This window comes from Tamandua tetradactyla, chromosome 2 (assembly GCF_023851605.1).
Source record: "Tamandua tetradactyla isolate mTamTet1 chromosome 2, mTamTet1.pri, whole genome shotgun sequence".
Lineage (NCBI taxonomy): Eukaryota > Metazoa > Chordata > Mammalia > Pilosa > Myrmecophagidae > Tamandua > Tamandua tetradactyla.
This window is the reverse complement of record NC_135328.1, coordinates 192,218,798-192,243,802: the sequence shown is the minus strand read 5'-3', so window position 1 is coordinate 192,243,802 and position 25,005 is coordinate 192,218,798. Positions and strand designations below refer to the sequence as shown.

At 39.3% G+C, this 25,005-nt stretch overlaps 1 protein-coding gene and 1 long non-coding RNA gene across 9 annotated transcripts in view; one reads left to right on the top strand and one right to left on the bottom strand.

Moving 5' to 3' along the window:
- The window catches only part of ZSCAN20 (zinc finger and SCAN domain containing 20), a 61,459-nt gene that overhangs the window by 25,383 nt on the left and 11,071 nt on the right, over positions 1-25,005 (top strand). For 6 of the 8 annotated variants that reach the window (XM_077150394.1, XM_077150392.1, XM_077150396.1 and 3 more), the window contains exons 2-6: positions 199-726; positions 3,928-4,105; positions 4,563-4,639; positions 4,951-5,035; positions 22,422-23,105. In XM_077150394.1, the coding sequence (XP_077006509.1) occupies positions 310-726; positions 3,928-4,105; positions 4,563-4,639; positions 4,951-5,035; positions 22,422-23,105 (1,441 nt within the window). In that variant the 5' untranslated portion in view covers positions 199-309. The remainder of the gene's footprint in view (positions 1-198; positions 727-3,927; positions 4,106-4,562; positions 4,640-4,950; positions 5,036-22,421; positions 23,106-25,005) is intronic. The other 2 variants (XM_077150399.1, XM_077150398.1) reach the window with 1 other exon arrangement.
- On the bottom strand, positions 1,375-6,050 carry LOC143674541 (uncharacterized). The gene is made up of 3 exons (XR_013171107.1): positions 5,553-6,050; positions 5,290-5,366; positions 1,375-1,568 (listed from the first exon to the last, which is right to left on the bottom strand). It is a non-coding gene; the product is annotated as an uncharacterized LOC143674541 (long non-coding RNA).

The window sequence follows — 25,005 nt, the reverse complement described above, 5'->3', positions numbered from 1 at the left end:
CTGTCTTTCTGCAAGGTGTCCTGGTTGCTGCCTTTGGGGCTAGGTTGTGATCTAACTTCCTATCGGAAAAGAGCCTCTCTTAGGACCCTCTCCCTGCCACCCCCCTTCTTGCATAGATGGAAGGTAGGTATGGGAGAAGTGGAGAAAGAGGCTCCTGGGTTCTCTTGTTCACTATGGCCTTTGTCTTTCTACCTTCAGAGCCTTGGGGAGCAGTTCCTCTCTGAGGAGCCCCTTTGAAAGACGCATCACAGATGCACAAAGAAGTCAGAGGAGGATAATCCAGCTGAAGTGAGGCATCTAGGCTAGACCATGGCTGTGGCCCTGGAATCCCAGGCTCAGACCTCTCCTCCATCAGACCCTGAAGGATTTCTGATTGTGAAACTAGAGGAGGACTCATGGGGATCAGAATCTAAATCCCAGGAGGAGGACCATGACCTTGTCCCTGTTACTGAGGCTTCCCGCCGGCGCTTCAGGCAGTTCCAGTACAGGGATGCAGCTGGACCCCACGAGGTCTTCAGCCAGCTCTGGGAGCTCTGCTGTCGCTGGCTGAGACCAGAGATCCATCTCAAGGAGCAGATCCTGGAGCTGCTGGTGCTGGAGCAGTTCCTGACTATCTTACCCAGGGAGGTCCAGACCTGGGTACAGGCACGCCACCCAGAGAGCGGGGAGGAGGCGGTGGCCCTGGTGGAGGATTGGCATCGAGAGGCGCGGACTGTGGGACAGTCGGTGAGGCAGAGTCTGTTCTCCAATGAGTGGGTTGGGCAAAGCAGGGGGCTGTGACTATTCTAATAATTGCCAAAATCACAATAATAATAACAATAATAGCTGACATTTATTGAGCACTTATGTACCAAGCATTGTTCTAAGTGCTTGTATTAACTTACTTAATCTTCTCAACGCTTTAATGAGGTGGGTGCTGTTATCCTAATTTTACCAATAGGACACTGAGACAGAGAGAAGATAGGTAATCTCGAAGTCACACAGCTACTAGATGATAGAGTTAGGATTTGAACTCATGCAGTCTGACTGTAAAGCTAGTGGTCATAACCACCACTCTAACAGCCTTCTGGTACCATACTCACACTCTGGTTAATTTGTATTGTGTTTTATACTTAACCAAATTTTTTTGCATATGTGAATCTGCTTGCCTGCTTATAGCAGTAATATAGGTAGACAAAATAGTATTGTTCCCATTTTAGAGATGAAACAAAGGCCCCAAAAGGTGAAATGGCTCACAAAACTCACTCAGCTAGTGAACCAGAGCTTAAACCCAGATCTTTAGGTTCCAAGTCCGTTGTTCTCTCAACTGTGCAAAAGATGGCCTATTTGTAATCCATGGCAATTAAAATATCTCAAATGAGATGTTAACTGACGTTTATTGCATTTATTGCATACTTACTGTGTTAGATAATTTGCTAAGCTTTTATGTTTCATTCATTTAACCAACCCAGCAACCCAGTAAGATACTGTGATCACTATTTTCAAATGGGTAAACAGAGACAGAGACAGGTAAGTAACTTGCCCAAATTTATGTAGTTATCTCTTCCATATCACAGCGCCACCAAGATCTGTAAAATCCAAGTAAAAAAATTTTTTTTAGGGTTTCAGGAAACTACTTTGCTGCCTTTTGATCCACAGACACAGCCTCTCCCTCTCTCTTTACTTTCACATTGTGTAGGCTAAACCTTTTTTCAAAAATTCCAAACCAGCCCTTGCTGTCCTGAAAATCCACAACTGTAGACCATTCACCTTCATTTTCTTTTAGGGATTCGTAAAAGAACTTAGCCTTTTCTCCTATGATTTGAGTCTCCTGGAATGCCTTTTTTATGGCCATCCTGCACTCAAAAGAGATGTGCATCTCATGGTTTATGCAAATGCTTTTAGTCAGCTCATTAACATTGTAATGGTGACCAACTGCAGCAGCCCTTTTGCCTAAACAAAAGCAAGAATATGTAACAATTCTACTTTTTCCTTCAAGTTCATTTTCCTCTGTCGCTTATTTTTTTATGCTGATTTGTGATACATTGAAACTGTATTGGGGAAGTTGTGATGTGAAAGTGATAACTATAATTAAGTGGCAGAGCTGAGATAGGGGAGTGAAAGTATTCTGGCTTTAACATTCACAATTTCAACAATTTGCAGATGACCCTGAAGGTCCATGACCTAATTTTGCTGTAATACAAATTTGGAATCCTGTATTTATAGAACAAGTCCTTTAGCGGCTGTGGGCTGAGCCAGTCACCCAAAACCCTCACCCCAGCCTAATTTTATTGCTCTCCTCTTGACATATAGTCAATAATACTCTAGATTTTATACTTAACCACATTTTGTTGTAGCAAATTGTAAGTTTGAGAATCTCCCTTGCAAATGTGGTTGTTATATTTATATTTTGGGGTTTTATGGTCAGGAAATAACACCTTGATCCCTACTTCTGAATTCAGTATCAACTGAGAGATAGAGATCAATCAGCTTTATTATTGATAAAGTTGAATTGGTTTTTGTGGCTTCCTTACTCCTTGGACTGAACCTTCAGCTCCCCCACACCCTGTTCCCACTCTCTCTTCAGGTTCCCCCTTCATGATCAGAGGCTGCCTTGCCAAACAAGTATGTATCCTGAGGGCCTGCTGTGGCCCAAGAGAAAGAAGGCTGATTGGGTTGTGCTCAGCTCTTTCTCCTGATCTCAAGAATCCATCAAGCAATCTCTCTCCCTCAGGGAAGAGGAAATGAGTGGGGAGAGGGGAAGAAGGCAATCCTAGTCTTGGTAGAAGTTCCGGTATGGAAAGATAAGGCCAGGGGAATGGAAATTCTTCCCTATATGTGTGGCTTATAAAGTGGCCCATGAAGCCATTGACAAAGAGGAATCTAGAAATCTTTCTGTTGGGAATGTTGTTGTCACCTAGGTTTTAAAAGTGTTGTCATAGGATACAAAATGTAATCATTCCTTTTAGGTAATTGCATTATTGTATTCTTGGTTATTATTATAATTTTAATCTACTTCACTCATGTGGGTTGATATAGTGGCTTAAGAAAGTCATAAATTTGGCTTAAGTCCATCTCTTTCTGTGTTTCCAATAATTTTTGTTTTATAGATTTTTAAGTTTTAGAGCACAGAAAAGTTTAATCATGTTATATCTTAATTGTTGCCTTTTATCTTAAATAACTTTTCTACATTTCTGAATACTTTTTTGCTTAAATTTACACTGAAATTAAAATGGGCACTTTTGCTTTCCTTTTAATTAGCATGCTTTATCTTATCCAGTTTTTAGGATTAGATGTGTTCTTAGCAGCACATACTTTTTTTTTTTTTTTTTTAACATGGGCAAGCACTGAGAATCGAACCCAGGTCTCTGGCATGGCAGGTGAGAATTCTGCCCCTGAGCCACCATTGCCTGCCCACTTTTTTTATATTTTAAAATTCCATCTTTAATTCTTTTTCCTTTCTTTTAAAAATATTTATTTTTAAATATCTTTGCCTTTCAGAAGGGAGATTTAGAGCAATTACATTTAGTGTTTGTGTTTATTTCTGTTTTTATGCTTCTCTTTACCTTTTAATGTATACTTTATTTCTTTTACCTGTTTTGGTAATTTAAAAGATAATCTGTTTTTGATGCTTAGGGATTATATTTTTATGCTACAAATATTTTACATAATTTATTTCTTTATGATTCAAAAATGTTTTGAACATTGGCAGCCTCTTTGAAACACTTGAAGCCTTCCTTTGTTGAGCAACACAGCACTCATTTGGTAGTATAAAATCTGGTCCATTTTGTGGAAGTCGTTCTGATGGCTTTATTGTTATACTTTAAGCTATCTTTAGATCTTCAAAGAGGCTGTTAGCCACAGTTGTACTCCAGTAAACATTTCCTGCCCTACCAAAGGTGGACCTTATAGAACTGATGATTGGGACTTTTGGCCTTCTATATATAGGAACTGGAAGTGTGTGCAGAAAAGACCAGGGTCTTAAAGACAATGCAGGGATCTCAGAGCTTCCAGCTGCAGCCGGCAGATCACTGCTTCACCCAGAAGCAGGGGGTGAAGAACCCATGCCCTGACATTCCCAAGCATCTAAACTCCAAGGTGGCGCCACAGTCCTTGAAAGAGAATGGTGAGTATAAAGAGCCCGGGGGGAGCATCAGGGAATGGAGCCTTCTCCCTCAGGGTAAGGAGGGTTGTGTGGGAAGGAAGCATGTGCAGAATTCAAGGCAAGGGATGGATAGTGTCTGATGGACACACTGAGAAGCAGGTGAGTAAGCAATGTGAAAAAAATGATGTGCCTAATGTTCCCAGTGTGCCCCACTGTACTGGAGTCATGCAGCAGAACAGGCTGGGGCTAGGGCGGTTGGTGGTTGTAGGAGTTCAGGATTGGCCTCTCGTACACAGCGTACCAATTAAGGTAGCTTGGGGCTGGACTCCAGAGGAGGAGTAAAAGGGAAAATCTACACTTGTCACAGAGATAGTCTTAATTTGATCCAAGCATAACTTTTAGAAGGCTGGACCTGAGAGGATGTGATTCTTTGAAGAACCAGAGGTTGGGTTTCAGAGCTTTTTTTCCTTCTCTTTAGCTGTCCTCACTCCCCGGGTCCCTACCCTTCCAAAGATGGGGAGCATTGGAGATTGGGAGGTGGCAGCTGAGTCCCAGGTAAGCTGTGGTGTGTTCTTCTTTCCCTGTCATCACTACTCCTGTGCTCTTATCCCCAGTACTCCTTCTCTCTCTCTAGGGCCTCCCTTTAGCAAAGGATATAGAGCAGAAGGACTGCCCACCTGTCAACTTGTGCCCAAACCCCACCCCCACCCCCACAATTCCCTGGGCCTCCCTCTCATTGGTCATGCTGGTTCTATGATGCTTGCTTTACTCTGTGTTCCCATTTTCTTTCCTGGAGTCTGGTAGGGTTCTCAGACAGTTTTCAAGGGCCAGTGACTTTTCAGGCCCTTCTCATGTGCTTCACACAGGAAGCCCTGGGCCCTGGAAAACGTGCTGAGAAGGACTTCTGCAAGGAACACCCAGGAGAAGACTGTGGGTACAGCGTGTCCTTGGGTAAGGAAATAATACCTTGAGAAGAAGATGCTGTTATGTTTCTAGGACATTCCTTTCCCAAAGATTTTAGACAATTCTGTCTCTACCTTAAGACTCAAGGCTTTGTGGAATTTCAGAAATAGGAAGATAAGTTGCTCTTTGCAAAGCCATCACTGGTGATATGAAGAGCATGTGGGAAGTGAAGTCTGCATGGATAGAGGGTGGTGGGATGGCATCTAAGAACCAGTCCTCTAAGGGCTTGTTATCTCTATTACCTCAGTACATTCATCAGAGTCCAGACCTGGGCCCCAGTTATCTCAGAAGTCTGATCTTGTCAGCATCAAAATGAAAGCTGTTTAAAAAAGAAAAAGAAAAAAAAAAAGAAAAAAAAAAAAGAAAGCCATTTTAGTTTGCTAATGCTGCTGGAATGTAATATATCAGAAATGGGTTGCCTTTTATAAAGGGGTTTATTAAGTTACAAATTTACAGTTCTAAGGCCATAAAAAATGTCCAAACTAAGGCATTCAGAGAAATATACCTTGACTCAAGAAAGACCAAGAGGCAGCTGGCTTTTATCTGTTAGCTGGGAAGGCACATGGCTGGCGTCTGAGGTCCTTGCTTCCAGCTGGAAGAAAGGCTAATGTTGTCTGTCATGTGATAAGGCACATGGCTGGTGTTTGCTGGTCCTTTCCTAGCATCTCTGGGGCAACTGGATTTTTTGTCTTAGCTTCTCTTGGCCCTCTCCAGTTTCTGGCTTGCTTAGCATCTCATGGAAAGGTACATGGTGACATCTTCAGGGCTTTGGTTCCCATCTAGCTTCTGTTGGCTCTCTCAACTCCTGGTGTCACCTGGGGCTTCTGCATTTCCAAACACCTGCATCTTAGCTTTCTCTTTGAAACACTCTAAGCATCTCCATATGTCTGTGTCTGTGTTGCTTCTGAACTCTTTCATTCTCCATAAAGAATCCAGTAAACTAATCAAGACCGCCTTAAATGGGTGGGGTTACATCTCCATCTACTTGAAATCTCACACCCACAATTGGGCATTCCACATCTCCATGGAAATAATCTAAGCAAAGCTTCCACCCTAAACAATGGGTCTGTCCCTACAAAATTGGATTAAGAAAGAGGACATGTCTTTTCTAGGATACATGACAATTTTTGACCAACACAAAAGTGATCTCAGGGGTAGACTCGAATGAACTAAGCCCATGAAACTGATGTATTAAATCACCATGAGATCCTGGGGTGAAAATCTCCCTGGTGGCATGGGAGATGACGCCTGGGGAGAAGCCTGGCCCTGGCACCATGGGATCGACAATGCCATCCTGACCAAAAGAGGGAAGAGAAGTGTAACAAATAAGATATAAGTGCTGAGAGAGTTCAAATCGAGTTGAGAGGCTATTCTGGAGGCCATTTTTAGGCAAGTTTCAGTTGGACGTTGCCACCTATCATAGTTTGCCAAACCCCAATCCAAACCATTCCTGCCAGCCCTAAAGAATATACAGTGTTATATGAGATTCTGCAAATGTTCCATGTACTAGGGATACTTTCCAGAAACCTACAATCTCGAGATGGGTCCCTAGACCAGATCAGTCCTGACTCAGAGGGGTCAGCCTCTCCAGAGCATCAACTAGTTCCATCCCCCATCCCATATTATTGACAGTCCCTTCCAACATGAAAAAGTTAGAATGGGCACCCTAAAGAGTGGGAGAATGATCAAAGGTGATGGTAGGGTTATAAGAAAAGGTAGGGGTTAACAAATGAGTATGATTGCTGAATCATTATATTGATATTTCTTTTAGTCTCCAGTGTCTTGGAGCTGCTAGTAGTAAAAACCTAAAATTGTGGGTTTGTAACCCATACCAGATTCTGAAATCTGTTCTACAACTAGTTGTTTTGGTGTGCTTTGAAATTTATTGCTTTTTTGTATATATGGTGTTTTTCACAAAAAGAAAAAAAGTCAATTGTGATGATAAATACATAGCTATATGATGATTTTGTGAACCATTGATTGTATACTTTGGATGATTACATGGTATGTGAATGATTACACAGTATGTGAATATATAATATATATCGATAAAAAAATCACTTCAAAAAAATCACCATGAGAATTAAATATCACAGGGCTCAAAATACGAAGTCCACAAGACCAACACTGCCTCTCTCTCTATAAACACACCTAACATAGGAAGCCAAATAATAATAAGCATGGGAGCAGCATGAGGGGAGTTAAGAGACCTCAGTGGGATAAAATGTGAGACTATGATATGTCTGACTCATGGTGAGGTAAGATTTTAGAAGCTTGTTGGCTAGAAGTCCCTATAATCATGTTGCATTATGGATAGCCCTGGGAATAAAGGCAGAAGAGGCAAAGTTCATTGTGAGGTTTTATTCTCTTCTGGGCAGGGCTTGGTCGAACATAATGTGCTGCCTCTGCATCCAGCTTCCCTTTTTTTTTTTTTGATTTAATAAACAATTTATTCATTTCTCTTTATGGTCTTACAACATATTTTAGTTTATGTAGGTTTTTTAACTAACTTCATAAATAATGGTAAGGCTTTGTATTACATATTTTATGTATGTAGGGTTTTTAAAATTTTATTTATTAATTAAAAAAATTAACAACAAACGAACTAAAACATTAACGTACGATCATTCCGTTTTACGTATATAATCAGTAATTCACAATATCACTACATAGTTGCATATTCATTTCTTAGAACATTTGCATCAATTCAGAAAAAGAAATAAAAACCATAGAAAAAGAAATAAAACGAGAACAGAAAAAAAAGATTATACATACCATACCCCTTACCCCTCGCGTTCATTGATCCCTAGCATTTCAAACTAAATTTATTTTAACATTTGTTCCGCCTATTATTTATTTTTATTCCATATATTCTACTCGTCTGTTGACAAGGTAGATAAAAGGAGCATCAGACACAAGGTTTTCACAATCACACAGTCACATTGTGAAAGCTATATAACTATACAATCATCATCAAGAAACACAGCTCTACATTTTCAGGCAGTTCCCCAGCTTCCTTTTTGATGGAGACATTTCTTCTCAAGTTGTAATAATGTTTTCAATCGGGACACTGTGTCTTATAAACATGAGAATCATTCTCACTTTTTGAAGGCAGGGACTCCACAATTTTTCCACTTGATATACCAGTACAGGGGTTAAGAGCTTTGATTCTCAACCTTAGTTTTCTTTTTTATGTAATTTTTTTGAGATAAAGTCACACATCATACAGTCCATCCAAAGTATATTATTAGTGGTTCACAGTATCATCACATAGTTGTGCATTCATCTCCATGATCATTTTTTGAACATTTGTATTACTGCAGAAAAAGAAATAAGTAGAAAAAAGAAAATCCCAAACATCCTGTACCCCTTTCCCCACCCTCTTATTGACCACTAGTATTGGACTCTTTTACAATTTACAATTTTAAGACTTACAATAGGGGTAGGTTAACTAAGACAATGTAGTATTGTCAGGAATACATATGTATCAGTGGAACAGAACAAAACATTCAGAAATAGGTACACACAAAAATGGGCAAGTGACTTTTTTTTTCCTTTTTTTCTATATTTAGTTTTATGATCATTATCAAAGAACAATGCTACTGGATTACAGTTCAACATCTTCAGGTATTTCCATCTGGCTATTCTAAAACACTAGACAGGCTATAATGAGTCAGTAGTCATAGTCATTTGTTACATCCTAATTTCTCAGTTACACCTCCCCCCTCTCATTTGATCTTCCTTTCAATCTTCAGGGAAAAATAAACTTACTAAGAAAAACTTTTACAGAGACTTAGAACCTAGAGCACCCTTAGGACCTTTAGGAATACTGTTGGTTGGGACTTGGCACACTGTGTTAGTTGGCAATATCTAGCTGGAGCTCACATAACAGTAACCTTTAGAATGACCTCTTGACGCTATTTGAAATTTCTTACCCAACTTTATTTTCATCCATTTCTCTTCCCCCTTTTGGTCAAGAAGGTATTCTCCATCCCACAGTGCCAGGGCCAGGCTCATCCCTGGGAATCATGTCCCACATTGTCAGGGAGGCTTGTATTCCTGGGAGTCATTTCCCACATAGGGGGGTGGCAAGTGAGTTTATTTGTAGAGTTGGCTAAGGACAGAGGCTGCATCTGAGCAACAAAGAGGCTTTCTGTAGGGACTCTTAGGAGTAATTACAAATAGACCCAGCTTTGCCATCACAGAAGTAAGTTTCATAAGGGCAAGCCTTAAGATTAAGTGTTTGGCTTATTAAATTGGGAGACCCCTAATGCATGAGAAAGTATCAGGAATTCTCCAGGTGGGAAAGTTTAATAGTTCCTTATTATTTAAAAAAAGACCCCAGTCCCTCATGGGGTCTTTTCAAATACTTTTTTATTATCTGCCTACACTGCTCTAGAATGTGTCTGGGTATTACATTAACCTGTACAGAATAATAAGATTTCATTCCCTATTCTAGATTCCATGTAATTAGTTTGTTTAAGTAAACTGATCAGACAAGTTAAATTATACAGTGTGCTAGAGAAAGTTTAAATTTTGTGCCAAATAACCATCTCTTCCTTTGATCTCATTTAGAAGTTGATGTTTTAAAATACAGACAATATCATCCTTTATCCTGCATTCTGATTCACCCTAGTCCAAACGAGATCCATTTCATTCTCATCTCCAACTGTAGTCTGAACTCTCCTTTGACCTCTTTAACAGTTGCTGTATGGAGCAATGTTGATTTTAAGATAATCAATGTTCCAGGGAACCAGCAGGTCACATACCAAGAACATAGCATCTTATAATTTAGAAACAACAGAACTCAGGAACAGATGTGACTTTTTCTTTTTCTTTTTCTTGTGTAATTGCTCTGGCTAGAACTTCTAACGCAATGTTGAATAAAAGTGGTGATAGTGGACATCCTTGTCTTGTTCCTGATCTTAGGGGTACGTTTTCAGTTTTTCACCATTGAGGATGATAGTAGCTGTGGGTTTTTCATATATTCCCTTTATCATTTTGAGGAGTTCCCTTCTATTCCTATCCTTTGAAGTGTTTTCAACAGGAAAGGATGTTGAATTTTGTCAAATGCTTTTTCTGCGTCAATCGAGATATCATGTGGTTTTTCTGCTTTGATTTGTCGATATGGTGTATTACATTAATTGATTTTCTTATGTTGAACCATCCTTGCATACCTGGGATGAATCCTACTTGGTCATGAGTATAATTCTTTTAATGTGTTGCTGGATTCGATGTGCTAGGATTTTGTTGAGGATTTTTGCATCTATATTCATTAGAGAGACTGGTCTGTAATTTTCTCTTTTTATAGTATCTTTGTCTGACTTTGGTCTGAGGGTGATGTTAGCTTCGTAGAATGAATTAAGTAGCTTTCCCTCCTCTTCAGTTGTTTTGAAGAGTTTGAGCAGGATTGGTACTAATTTTTTCTGGAATGTTTGGTAGAATTCACATGTAAAGCCATCTGGTCCTGGACTTTTCTTTTTGGGGAGCTTCTTAATGACTGATTCAATTTCTTTACTTGTGATTGGTTTGTTGAGGTTGTCTGTTTCTTCTCAAGTCAAAGTTGGTTGTTCATGCCTTTTTAGGAAGTTGTCCATTTCATCTACATTGTTGCATTTATTAGCATAAAGTTGTTCATAGTATCCTGTCATTACTTCCTTTATTTCTGTGGGGTCAGTGGTTATGTCTCCTCTTCCATTTCTGATCTTATTTATTTGCATGCTCTCTCTTCTTTTTGTCAATCTTGCTAAGGGTCCATCAATCTTACTGATTTTCTCATAGAACCAGCTTCTGGTTTTATTGATTTTCTCAATTGTTTTCATGTTCTCAATTTCATTTATTTCTGCTCTAATCATTTTTTTTTTTTTTTACATGGGCAGGCGCCAGGAATCGAACCCGGGTCCTCTGGCATGGCAGGCATGAGCCACCGTGGCCCTCTGCTCTAATCTTTGATATTTCTTTCCTTTTGCTTGCTTTGGGGTTAGTTTGCTGTTCTTTCTCTAGTTCTTCCGAGTGGACAGTTAATTTCTTGATTTTTGCTCTTTCTTCTTTTTTGATACAGGCATTTAGGGCAATAAATTTTCCTCTTAGCATGGCCTTTGCTGCGTCCCATAAGTTTTGATATGTTGTGTTTTCATTTTCATTTGCCTTGCATATTTACTGATTTCTCTTGTGATTTCTTCCTTGACCCACTAGTTGTTTAAGAGTGTGTTGTTGAGCCTCCACATATTTATGAATTTTCTGGCACTCTTCCTATTACTGATTTCCAGCATCATTCCTTTAGGATCTGAGAAAGTGTTTTGTATGATTTCAATCTTTTTAAATTTATTGAGACTAGCTTTGTGACCCAGCATATGGTCTATCTTTGAGAATGATCCATGAGCACTTGGGAAAAGGTGTATCCTGCTGTTGTGGGGTGTAATGTTCTATAAATGTCTGTTAAGTCTAGCTCATTTATTGTATTATTCAAATTCTCTGTTTCTTTACTGATCTTCTGTCTAGATGTTTTGTCCATTGATGAGAGTGGGGAATTAAAGTCTCCAACTATTATGGTAGATGTGTCTGTTTCTCTTTTCAGTGTTTTCAGTGTTTGCCACATGTATTTTGGAGCATTCTGGTTTGGTGCATAAATATTTATGATTGTTATGTCTTTGGGCTGAATTGTTCCTTTTATTAATCCATAGTATCCATCTTTGTCTCTTTTACTGTTTTACATTTGAAGTCTAATTTGTTGGATATTAGTATAGCTACTCCTGTTCTTTTCTGGTTGTTATTTGCATGAAATATCTTTTCCCAACATTTCACTTTCAACCTATGTTTATCTTTGGGTCTAAGATGTGTTTCCTGTAGACAGCGTGTAGATAGGTCCTGTTTTTTAATCCATTCTGCTAGTCTGTGTCTTTTGATTGGGAAGTTTAATCCACTAACAGTGTTATTACTGTATGGGTAGTACTTTCTTCTACCATTTTGCCTATTGGATTTTATATGTCATATCTAATTTTCCTTCTTTTTACCTTTACTGATAGTCTTCATTTCTACACTCTTCTCCACACCTCTCTCTCTTTTTTTTTTACATGGGCAGGCACCAGGAATCAAACCTGGGTCCTCTGGCATGGCAGGCAAGCTTTCTTGCCTGCTGAGCCACTGTGGCCCACCCTCTCTTTTGTCTTTTCATATCTGTCTCTAGTGCTCCCTGTAGTATTTCTTGCAGAGCTAGTCTCTTGGTCACAAATTCTCTCAGTGATTTTTTTGTCTGAAAATGTTTTAATTTCTCCCTCATTTTTGAAGGACAATTTTGCTGGACATAGAATTCTTGGTTGGCAGTTTTCCTCTTTTAGTAATTTAAATATATCATCCCGCTGTCTTCTTGCTTCCATGGTTTCTGCTGAGAAATCTATACATAGTCTTATTGTGCTTCCCTTGTATGTGATGGATTGCTTTTCTCTTGCTGCTTTCAAGATCCTTTCTTTCTCTTTGACCTCTGACATTCTGATTATAAGTGTCTTGGAGTATGTCTATTTGGATCTATTCTGTTTGGGGTACGCTGCACTTCTTGGATGTGTAAGTTTTTCATAAGAGTTGGGAAATTTTCAGTGATAATTTCTCCATTAGTTTTTCTCCTCCTTTTCCCTTCTCTTCTCCTTCTGGGACACCCACAACATGTATATTTGTGCGCTTTATATTGTCATTCAATTCCCTGAGTCCCTGCTCATATTTTTCCATTTTTTCCCCTATAATTTCTGTTTCTTGTTGGGTTTCAGATGTTCCGTCCTCCAGTTCACTAATCCTATCTTCTGCCTTCAAAACCTACCATTGTAGGTTTCCATTGTTTTTTCATCTCTTCTCCTGTGCCTTTCATTTCCATAAGTTCTCTGATTTGTTTTTTCAGACTTTTGATTTCTTCTTTTTGTTCATTCCTTGCTTTCCTTATATCCTCCCTGAATTAATTGATTTGGTTTTTGATGAGGTTTTCCATGTCTGTTCGTATATTCTGAATTAATTGTTTCAGCTCCTGTATCTCATTTGAATTGTTGGTTTGTTCCTTTGACTGGGCCATATCTTCAATTTTCCTGGTGTGATTTGTTATTTTTTGCTGGCGTCTAGACATTTAATTACCTTAATTACTTTATTCTGGAGATTGCTTTCACTTCTTTTACCTAGGGTTTTCTTGCTGCATGAATTTGTTGCCTATCTGTTCTTTGACAATTCAGTTTAGCTTTTTTTTGACCTCTGGCTTAGGTTTTGTTTAACAGAGGAGAATTTTTCAGTTCTTGTTTTCTTGTTTCTTGCTCTGCTTGTATGGTGCATTTCCCCCCCTCCCTTAGGAAGGTCTATGTAGGTATTATAGACCCCAGCTGGATTTTCCCAGACCAAACTGGCCTCCTCTCAAGAGGCAAGAGTCACCTGCATCGGTTTTCCCTGAGGGTGAGACCCAGCAGGTTCAAAGACTTTCCTGTGAAGTCTCTGGACTCTGTTTTTCTTATGCTGCCCAGTATGTGGTGCTTGTCTGCCTGCAGGTCCCACCAGCATAAGATGATGTGGTACCTTTAATTTTGGCAGACTCTCCCTGCTGGGGGCATGGTGGAGACAGAGGAGAGGTTGTAGGCTGTTTTTAATTACTTCAAATTACCAAGCCCTGGTGTCTGAATTCCTTAAGGGAGTGACTCCACCCGAGTTGGGCTTCACCCCTCCCCTGGGGAAGGCACAGGCTCCAGACAAGCCCTCAAACGAGCTTGTTTCTGCCTATGCCTGGGGCAATTGCAGCCTGAGAAGTCCTTCCACTGTATCCAAAGGCAGTCAAGCCTTTGTAGAAATACAGCCACAAAAACCTGTTTCTTTTCTTTTTTTCTTTTTCCATCAGCCCTGCCCCCTTGACACCAGGGCAAAAATGAGTGACCTCTGCTTTGACCAGGTTCACCTGAGCTGGGGGCCTATTTTTAGTAGTCAGAATTTGTTAATTAATTCCACAGTTGGCGTTTGGTTGGGCTCAGCCCCTGCTGCTGGTAAAGTCTCTTTCCTTTCCCCTCTGGGAAGCAGCCTGTAGGGGGAGGGGCGCCGGCTGCCACGGCTTGGGGAGCTCATGTTCTGGGGAGGCTCACAGCCGATCCAGCTGGTCCAGACTGGGGTACGCTGTGTGTCCGGTCACTGACGTGGCCCCAGGAGCTGTTCTGTACTGTTTGTGGTTATTTAGTAGTTGTTCTGGAGGATGAACTAAAACATGTACATTGCTAAGCTGCCATCTTGGCCCCACCCTTTTGCATATTTTTTAATTGGGTTATTTGTCTTTTTGTTGTTGAGTTGAAGAATCTCTTTATATATTCTGAGTATTAGACCTTTATCTGATATGTGGTTTCCAAATATTGTCTCCCATTGCATAGATTTCCCTTCTACTGTCTTGACAAAGTTCTTTGATGTACAAAAGTGTTTATTTTTGAGGAGTTTCCATTCAACTATTTTTTTCTTCAGTGCCCATGCTTTGGGTGTAAGATCTAGGAAACCGTCTTCTATTACCAGATTTATAAGATATTTCCCTACATTTTCTTCTAAAAGTCTTATGGTCTCAGCTCATGTTTAGGTCTTTGATCCATTTTGAGTTAATTTTTGTATAAGGTGTGAGATATGGATCTACTTTCATTCTTTTGTATATGAATATCCAGTTCTCCAGGCACCATTTATTGAAGAGACTGCTCTCTCCTGGATGAGTTGGCTTGACTGCCTCATCAAAGATCAGTTGTCCATAGATGAGAGGGTTTATATCTGAACACTCTTGTTTGATTCCATTGGTCAGTATATATATCTTGATGCCAGTACCAAGGTGTTTTGACCACTGTAGTTTCATAATATGCCTTAAAAAGTCAGGTAGTGTGACACCTCTGACTTCATTTTTCTTTCTCAGGATATTTTTAGGTATTCAGGGCAACTGGCCCTTTCAGATAAATTTGGTTATTAATTTTTCTATTTCTGCAAAGTAAGTTTTTGAGATTTTAATTGGTGTTGCATTGAATCCCAAATCAATTTAGGTAGAATTGACATCTTAATGTCAAATATAAGACTATATTTCGTCTTGCAACCCATGAACATGGTATGCCCTTCCATTTATTTATGCCTTCTGTGATTTCTTTTAGCAATTTCTTGTAGTTTTCTTTGTGTAGGTCTTCTGTATCCTTAGTTAAATTTATTCCTAAACATTTTATTCTTTTGGTTGCTGTGCTGGTTTGAAATGATGTATGTACAGAAAAGCCATGTTTTAATCCTAATCCCATTTTGTAAAGGCAGCATTTCTTCTAATCCCTATTCAGTAATGCATGTTTGAAACTGTAATTAGATCATCTCCCTGGAGATGTGATTTAATCAAGAGTGGTTGTTGAACTGGATTAAGTAGAGGCATGTCTCCACCTATTTGGTAGAGTCTTGATTAGTATACTGGAATCCTATTAAAGAGGAAACATTTTGGAGAATGAAAGAGATTCTGAGAGAGCAGAACAACGCAGCCATGAGAAGCAGAGTCCACTAGCCAGTGACCTTTGGAGATGAAGTAGGAAAATGCCTCCCAGGAAACTTCATGAAACAGGAAGCCAGGAGAGGAAGCTAGCAGATCACTTCATGTTCGCCATGTACCTTTCCAGATGAGAGAGAAACCCTGACTGCATTTACCATGTGCCTTTCCAAATGAGAGAGAAACTTGCTGACTGTGTCCGCGATGTGCCCTTCCACTTGAGAGAGAAACCCTGAACTTTATCGGGCTTCTTGAACCAAGGTATCTTTCCCTGGATGCCTTTGATTGGACATTTCTATATACTGTTTTAATTGGGACATTTTCTCGCCCTTAGAACTGTAAACTAGAAACTTATTAAATTCCCCTTTTTACAAGCCATTCTGTTTCTGGTATATTGCATTCCAGCAGCTAGCATACTAGAACAGTTGCAATTATAAAAGGAATTTTTTCCTCGATTTCCTCCTCAGATTGCTCATTGTTAGTGTATAGAAGCACTACAGATTTTTGAGTGTTGGTCTTGTACCCTGCCGCTTTGCTGGACTCATTTAGTAGCTCTAGTAGTTTTGCTGTGGATTTTTCAGGGTTCTCAACATATAGTATCATATCATCTGCAAACAGTGAGAGTTTTACTTCTTCCTTTCCAATTTGGATGTCTTGTATTTCTTTTTCTTGCCTCATTGCTGGAACTTCCTGGCTAGAATTTCCAACACAATGTTGAATAACAGTGGTGATAGTGGACATCCTTGTCTTTTCTGATCTTAGGTGGAAAACTTTCAGTCTTTCTCCATTGAAGATGATGTTAGCTGTGGGTTTTTCATATATTCCCTTTATCGTGTTGAGAAAGTTCCCTTCTAATTCTATCCTTTTGGATGTTTTTGTCAAGAAAGGATGTTGAATTTTGTCAAATGCCTTTTCTGCATCAATTGAAATGATCATATGGTTTTTCTGCTTTGATTTATTGATATAGTGAAAATCAAGAAAATCAAGAAAATCAATTAATTGATTTTCTTATACTGAACCATCTTTGCATAACTGGGATGAATCCTACTTGGTCATTGTTCTAGTTTGCTAGCTGCCAGAATGCAATATACCAGAGACAGAATGGCTTTTAAAAAGGGGAATTTAATGAGTTTACAGTTTATAGTTTACAATTGCTAGTAAACTGCAGTAACTAGTTTACAGTTCTAAGGCTGAGAAAATGTCCCAATTAGAGCAAGTCTATAGAATTGTCAAATCTAAGGCATCCAGGGAGAGATACCTTGGTTCAAGAAGGCTGATGAAGTTCATGGTTTCTCTCTCATCTAGATGGGCACATTCTGAACACAGCATCATCTGCTAGCTTCTTCTCCTGGCTTCCTGTTTCATGAAGCTCCCTGGGAGGCATTTTCCTTCTTCACCTTCAAAGGTCGCTGGCTGGTGGACTCTGCTTCTCGTGGCTATGTTGTTCTGCCCTGCTCTCTCTGAATCTCTCATTCTCCAAAATGATTCCTCTTTTATAGGACTCCAGAAACTTATCAAGACCCACCCAAACAGATGGAGACATGTTGTCACCTAATCCAGCTTAACAGCCACTCTTGATTAAATCACATCTCCAGGGAGATGATCTGATTACCGTTTCAAACATACAGTCTTGAAATAGGGATTATTCTGTCTTTATGAAATGGGATTTAGATTGAAACATGGCTTTTCTAGGGGACATACATCTTTTCAAACCACAGTCATGGTGTATAATTCTTCTAATATGCTGCTGTATTCGATTTGTAAAAATTTTGTTGAGGGTTTTTGCATCTGTATTTATTAGAGAGATGTGTCTGTAATTTTCTTTTCCTGTAGTATTTTTGTTTGGCTTTGGTATGAGGGTGATGTTGGCTTCATAGAATGAGTTAGATAGCCTTCCCTCCTCTTCAATTGTTTTGAAGAGTTTGAGCAGGATTGGTACTAATTCTTTCTTGCATGTTTGGTAGAATTCACATGTGAAGCCATCTGGCCCTGGACTTTTCTTTTTTGGGAGCTTCTTGATGACTGATTGAATTTCTTTACTTGTGATTGGTTTGTTGAGATTGTCTGTTTCTTCTTGAGTCAGTGTTGGTTGTTCATGCCTTTCTAGGAAATTGTCCATTTCATCTACATTGTCTAGTTTATTAGCATAAAGTTGTTCATAGTATCCCCTCATTACCTCCTTTATTTCTGCAGGGTCAGTGGTTATGTCCTCTCTTCTATTTCTAATTTTATTTATTTGCATCCTCTCTCTGTGTCTTTATATTTTGTCACCCTTGCTAAGGGTCCATCCGTTTTATCGATTTTCTCAAAGAACCAACTTCTGGTTTCGTTGATTCTCGTGATTGTTTTCATGTTTTCGATTTCATTTATTTCTGCTCTAATCATCGTTATTTCTTTCCTTTTGCTTGCTTGCTTTGGGGTGAGTTTGCTGTTCTTTCTCTAGTTCTTCCAAGTGAACAGTTAATTCCTCGATTTTTGCTCTTTCTTCTTTTATGATATAGGCATTTAAGGCAATAAATTTTCCTCTTAGGACTACCTTTGCTGCATCCCATAAATTTTGATATGTTATGTTTTCATTTTCATTTGCCTTGAGCTATTCACTGATTTCTCTTGTAATTTCTTCCTTGACTCCACTGGTTGTTTAAGAGCATGTTGTTTATAATTGTAAAGTCCCCTTGCGGGTGTGGTGAGAAATGGGGAAAATTCAACTTCCCCATTTGGAGAATTTTTGATATTCTTGCAAGCAGTGGGGACAACCAAATCAATAGACTGAGCCCTCAGTCTTGGAGTTTGTTCATATGAAACTTATCCCCACAAAGGATAGGCTCAGCCTACTTAAAATTAGGCCTAAGAGTCACTCCCACAAAACCTCTTTTGTTGCTCAGTTGTGGCCTGTCTTTCAGCCAACATGGCAAGCAAAGTCACTGCCTCTCCTCCTCCACACTGGGCATGACTCCCAGGGATGTAAACCTCCCTGGCAATGTGGGACAGAAATCCTAGAATGAGCTGAGACTCAGCATCAAGGATTGAGAAAACCTTCTTGACTGAAAAGGGAAAGAGAGAAAATGAGACAAAATAAGGTGTCAGTGGCTGAGAGATTTTGAACACAGTCGAGAGGTTATCCTGGAGGTTATTCTTACACATTATATAGATATCCTGATTTTAGTTTACGCTTTAGTAGAGAGACTAGCAGGAAGTACCTGAGACTGTAGAGCTGTGTTACAGTAGCCATGTTTCTTAAAGATGATTGTATAATGATATAACTTTTGCGATGTGACTGTATGATTGAGAAAACCTTGTGTCTGATGCTCCCTTTTTCTACTGTATGGACTAATGAATAAAAAGTATGGATTAAAAATAAATAAATTATGGGGGAAGAAATGTTAAAATAAATTGAGTAGATTGAAATACTAATGATCAGTAAGAGGGAAGGATAATGGGTTTGCTATGTATGAATTGTTTCTTTTTTCCTTTTGTTTCTTTTTCTGGAATGATGCTAATATTCTAAGAAATGATCATTGTGAGGAATATATAACTATGTGATGAAATTGTGAGTCATTGAGTATACACCAAGAATGGAATGTTCATATGTTAAGAATGTTCATGTTTGTATGTTGTTTTGTTTTGTCAATAAAAATATATTTAAAAAAGTGTTTTTTGCCTCCATATATTTGTGAATTTTCTGGCATCTGCCTGTTACTGATTTCCAACTTCATTCCTTTATGATTTGAGAAAGCGTTTCATAATTTCATATGATTTCAGTCTTTCTAAATTTATTGAGACTTGCTTTGTGACCCAGCATGTGGTCTTATCCATGAGAATGATTCATGAGCACTTGAGAAAACGATACATCCTGCTATAGTGGGATGTAATGGCCTATAAATGTCTAGTTTATTTATAGACAATTATAGTTTTAGTCTAGTTAATTTATTGTATTATTCAAATTCTCTGTTTCTTTACTGATCCTCTGTGTAGATATTTTATCCATTGATGAGAGCAGGGAATTGAAGTCTCCAACTATTATCATTGTTTTCACTGTTTGCCTCTAGTTTTTTTGGAGCACTGTGGCTCAGTGCATACATATTTATGATTGTTATATCTTCTCGTTAGTTGTTCCTGTTATTAATACATAGTGTCCTTCTTTATCTCTTTTAATTGTTTTACATTTTAAGTATAATCGGTTGGATATTAGTATAGCTACTCCTGCTCTTTTCTGATTGCTTGCATGGAATATCTTTCCCCAACCTTTCACTTTCAACCTGTGTTTAGCCTTGGGTCTAAAATGAGTCTCCTGTAGACAGTGTGTAGATGGGTCCCATTTTTAATCCATTCTGCCTGTCTTTTGATTAGGGATTTAATCCGTTAACATTTAAAGTAAGGGCAGTACTTTCTTCTACTATTTTGTCTCTTTGATTTTATGTCATATCTATTTTTTTTCTCTTTAACTTTACTATCGTTTTCATTTCTATACTCTTCTCTGCATCTCTCTGTCCTGTCTTTTCCTATCTTTTTCTAGTGCTCCCTTTAGTATTTCTTGCACAGCTGATCTCTTGGTCACAAATTCTCTCAGTGATTTTTTTTTTTGTCTGAAAATGGTTTAATTTCACCCTCATTTTTGAAGGACAGTTTTGCTGGGTATATAATTCTTTGTTGGCAGTTTTTCTCTTTTAGGATCTTAAATATATCATCCCATTGTCTTCTCACTTGCATGGTTTTTGCTGAGAAATCTACACATAGTCTTACTGGGTTTCCCTTGTATGTGATAGATTGCTTTTCTCTTCCTGCTTTCAAAATTCTCTCTTTCTCTTTGACATCTGACATTCTGATTATAATTGTCTTGGAGTATGTCTATTTGGATCTATTCTGTTTGGGGTGCACTGCACTTCTTGGATTTGTAATTTTATGTCTTTCATAAGAGTTAGGATATTTCCAGTGATAATTTCCTCCATTAGTCTTTCACCTCCTTTTCCCTTCTCTTTTCCACTGGGATACCCATAACATGTATATTTATATGCTTCATGTTGTTATTCAATTCCCTGAGTCCCTGCTCATGTTTTTCCATTCTTTTCCCTATGTTTTCTTTTGTGTGTCATATTCCAGATGTCCAGTCCTCCAGTCCACTCATCCTTTCTTTTGCCTCTTCAAATCTAATGTAATAGGTTTCTGTTGTTTTCTTCTTCTATGCCTTTCATTCCTATAAGTTCTGTGATTTGTTTTTTCAGACTTTCTATTCTTTTTTATCTTTTTGCCCATTGTCTTCTTTATATCCTCCCTCAACTGATTGATTTGATTTTTAATGAGATTTTCTACATCTATTAGAACATCCTGAATTAGTTTTTTCAACTCCATATCTCATTTGAATTGTTGGTTTGTTCCTTTGACTGGGCCATATCTTCAATTTTCTTAATATGAACTGTTATTTTTTGCTGGCATCTAGGCATTTGATTTCCTTAATTAGTTTATTCTGCAGATTGTTTTCACTCTTTTACCTAGGATTTTCTTGTGGATGGCTTTGGTCTCTGTGGGTTCTTCGATACTCAGTTCAGCTTATTCTTGACCTCTAGCAGAGGTTTTGTTTAACAGGTCAAAATTTTTCAGTTTTTGTTTTTCTTTTTCTTGCTCTACCTGTATGGACCCTTTTTTAAAAAAATGATGGTCTACTTAGATATTATACACTCCAGTCAGATTTTCCCAGACCGGACTTGGCCTCCTATCAGGAGGAAAGAGTCACCTGCATCAGTTTTCCCTGTGGGTTAGACCTAGCAGGTTGAAAGACTTTCCTATGAAGCCTCTAGACTCTGTTTTTCCTGTCCTGCCCAGTATATGGTGCTTCTCTGACTGTGGTTTCCCACCAGTGTAAAGTGATGTGGTGCCTCTAACTTTAGCAGACTCTCCCTGTTCGATGTGGTTGAGACAAGGGAGATATTGTAGGCTGGCGTTAATTGCTTCAGTTTTCTAGTCCCTAGGGTTTGAATTCCTTGAGGGAGGAATTCCACCTGAGCTGGGCCCCACCACTCTCCTGGGGAAAGCATAGCCTCCTGGAAATTAACCCCATTTGCCTGACCAGTCACTTTCATCTCTTAGACATGCTTAATTCCGCCCTTGCTTGGGGCAATTGGAGTCTGAGAAGCCTTGCAATTCTATCTAATGAGTTGTTAAGTAGTAGAAACAAAGCAAAAAAAAAAAATCCTTTTCAGAGTAGGGCCCTTGTTCCTCGGTTTGTTAATCAAGAGCTTAAGTTGGTATGTTGCTCTGTGTATCTGTAGGTTCTATGTGCCCTCCTTTATTTTTTTTTTAGGGTCCAGCCCTTTTCAAGTATTTTGTGTTGTCCAGACCAATAAGCCTCTGTTTTTTTCCTTCCCACATCAGGCCTACCCCCTCCATGCCGGGGCAAAAACTCTTAGTAACTTTAGCACTTTTTTGAGGTTTGTCTGAGCTGGGGGCCTATTTTCAGTAGTCATGATTTGCTAATTCTGCAATTGGAGCTTGGTTGAGTTAAGCCCCTGCTGCTAGTAAACTCTCTTTCCTTTCCCCTCCCGGAATCAGCCTGTTGGGGAGGGGCACTGGCCTCTGCAGTTTGGGGGACTTACAGTTCTGGGTGGCATCGCAGCTGGTGCAGCTTGTCCAGACTAGTGTATGCTGTGTGTCTGGTCACTGATGTGGCCCCAGCAGTTAAAAATTCCACACCTCACTAAGCTCCATCTTGAAACTCCTCCCATATATTTCTTTTAATGTGTATTAGAAAAATTTTACCTAGTGCACCAGACTGATTTCACAGATAGTAAATTTGGGTAACGATATCTAGTTTCAGGGATATTTGGGGCAAAACACTCTGCTCATCATTTCTACTCAGTCATTTATCTTCTTCCTTTTGTGTAGGAGTTCCAGTTTCAAAACCAAATATCACTTCCCAACAAGAGCAAGGACCAGAATTTTGGGGTCTAAGCCCTATAAATTCTGGTAAAAGGAACACAGCGGGAGATTACAGCCTGGATAATGAGGAAGCCAGACCAGCTCAGGCATTGGCCTGGAAGGACTCAAGAACCTGGGAACAGCAATACCAATGGGATGTGGAGGATATGAAAGTATCGGGTGTTCACTGGGGCTATGAGGAGACCAAGACTTTCCTGGCGATTTTGAGTGAGTCTCCTTTCTCTGAAAAACTCCGGACTTGTCACCAAAACCGCCAGGTATACCAGGCTATCGCAGAGCGGCTGAGGGCACGGGGCTTCCTGCGGACACTAGAGCAGTGTCGCTACAGGGTTAAAAACCTCTTACGAAATTACCGGAAAGCCAAAAGTAGCCACCCACCAGGGACCTGTCCCTTCTACGAGGAGCTAGAGGCTCTGGTGAGGGCTCGAACAGCCATCAGAGTCACAGACAGCCCAGGAGAGGCTGTGACACTCCCCAGGCTGGGAGATAGTGATGCAGAGGAGGATGAGCAAGAGGAAGGAGGCTGGGAGCCCGAGGAAACAGACTGTAATGGTGTTGATCTGGCCACTGATGAGTCCGTCCAGGAGCCCAGGACACTAAGGGGCCCACCTCTGTTCCAGAGTCGTATTGGTAAGACCATGGGGATTTAATCCCTTCCAGATTCCAACACTACTGTCAAGCCAAATTTCCACTCTTTGAGGTCAGAACACAGACTCTAAGCCTGGATTGATGCTGCTGGACTGAGGTGTTCAGTTCCTTAGGTCATCCTCAAATTTTTACTCTCTTCTGCTATGATAAAATCTCTGAGTTTTGCTATTATAGAAGTTTATAATTTTAAAACCTTAAGGGACATTCAAGAGCTAAATCCCTGGTAGTTTGGAGATAATCTTAGGTGTTATATGAGCGACCTTTTAATTTTGTGTTTTCCTTCATGTATTGAAAAATATATATATAGCTAGCACATCTGCCTGTGATTTTCATAGATAGTAAATTAGGGAAAGATATCAAGTGAAATATTTGACAGATATGATAGAAATCATGATAGTGTATACTTGAACAATTGATGTTTGGGAACTACCCAGATATTATAAAGGTGAAAACACAAAAGCCCATGAGGTGAAGAGCCTTGTCCAAAGACATACAGTGATACAGGGGTAGAGGCAGGATCAGAACCCAGGACTCCTTCCTGCCAGTTTTTCGTGGCCTCCCTCTACCATGCTTCCTCCCTGCGGTGCATTACTGACCTGCAGGGGAACCAAGAATAGACCATGCCCTTTTTCATTTCTCCATGAAAGAGGAAAGGACATCCTCATTTGGACTCTGTTGCATCATTATTTGAAACCCCCTTGTGTGTCTTAAGGTTTGATCCTGCATTGTCCTTAAAAAAAAATGTTCTTTAAGTTTTATTTTTATTTTCATCTTACATGAATGTCTTCATCAAAACTATGAGGCATCATGGCATAGTATTTAAGAACACAGGCCCTGAAGCTGGAGTACCTACCTTCAAATTATGGCTCCATCACTTAAAAATTTTTTTTTTAATTTTTATTTATTTTTTATTCATCACCTTTTATTTTGAAATAATTATAGACTCAGAATTGTAAGGATATTTTTAAAGAGGGCTTATGCACACTTCACTCAGCCTCCCTCAGTGCTAACATCTTGTATAGCTATAGTACAATAACAAAGCCAGGAAATTGACATTTGTACAATTCATAGAACTTATTCAAATTTCACTAGTTAGATAAGCATTCATTTGTGAATGTGTGTATGTAGCTGTATGTAATTTTATCACTTGTATAGTATTGTTTAGCCACCACTACAATCAAGGTACTTAACTGTACCATCATCACAAGGCAACTTCGTACTATCCTTTATCATCACATGCACCCCTTCCCCTTGATTTGGGCTTATTATAATAGAACAACAACAGATAAAAAGCAGATGATGTTCCTGGTTTCCTGGTTCCAATAAAAAATGTCATAGGGGTGCGTGGGTGGTTCAGTGTTAGAATGCTCACCTTTCATATGGAAGACCCGGGTTCGAATCCTGGAACATGCATCCCCCCCCCCAAAAAAAAATGTCATAGCACAAAGAAAGAAGGGGTTTGAGGATAACTTCAGAATCTTATAACCTCTGGGCCCATGTCCTATATACAGATTTCCACTGACAGCCTAGACCTTGACTAAGGAGAAAGAGCAAATCAGAGAGTATTAGATTTGGAAAGGATGTTGGAGGCTGTATTAGCAACTACCCATGTTTATGGATAGAGGAAATAAGACCCAGAGGGAGTGGATAGTGTCTCCAAAGTCTCTTTGTTAGTAGCAGTCAAGCCAAGACTAGAATCCAGGTGTCCTTATTCTAATCTGGGACTCTTTAACACAGAACTGAGGGTTCCTGTATGTTGAACTAATCTTAAATCTTTCCTAATAATGTAGCTGAAGGCATTAGACTAAATTCTGGGCTCCATACATTCCACAGTGTTTGTTAATTATAAATCAGGATTCTAGCTTCTTTCTAAATGGACTAT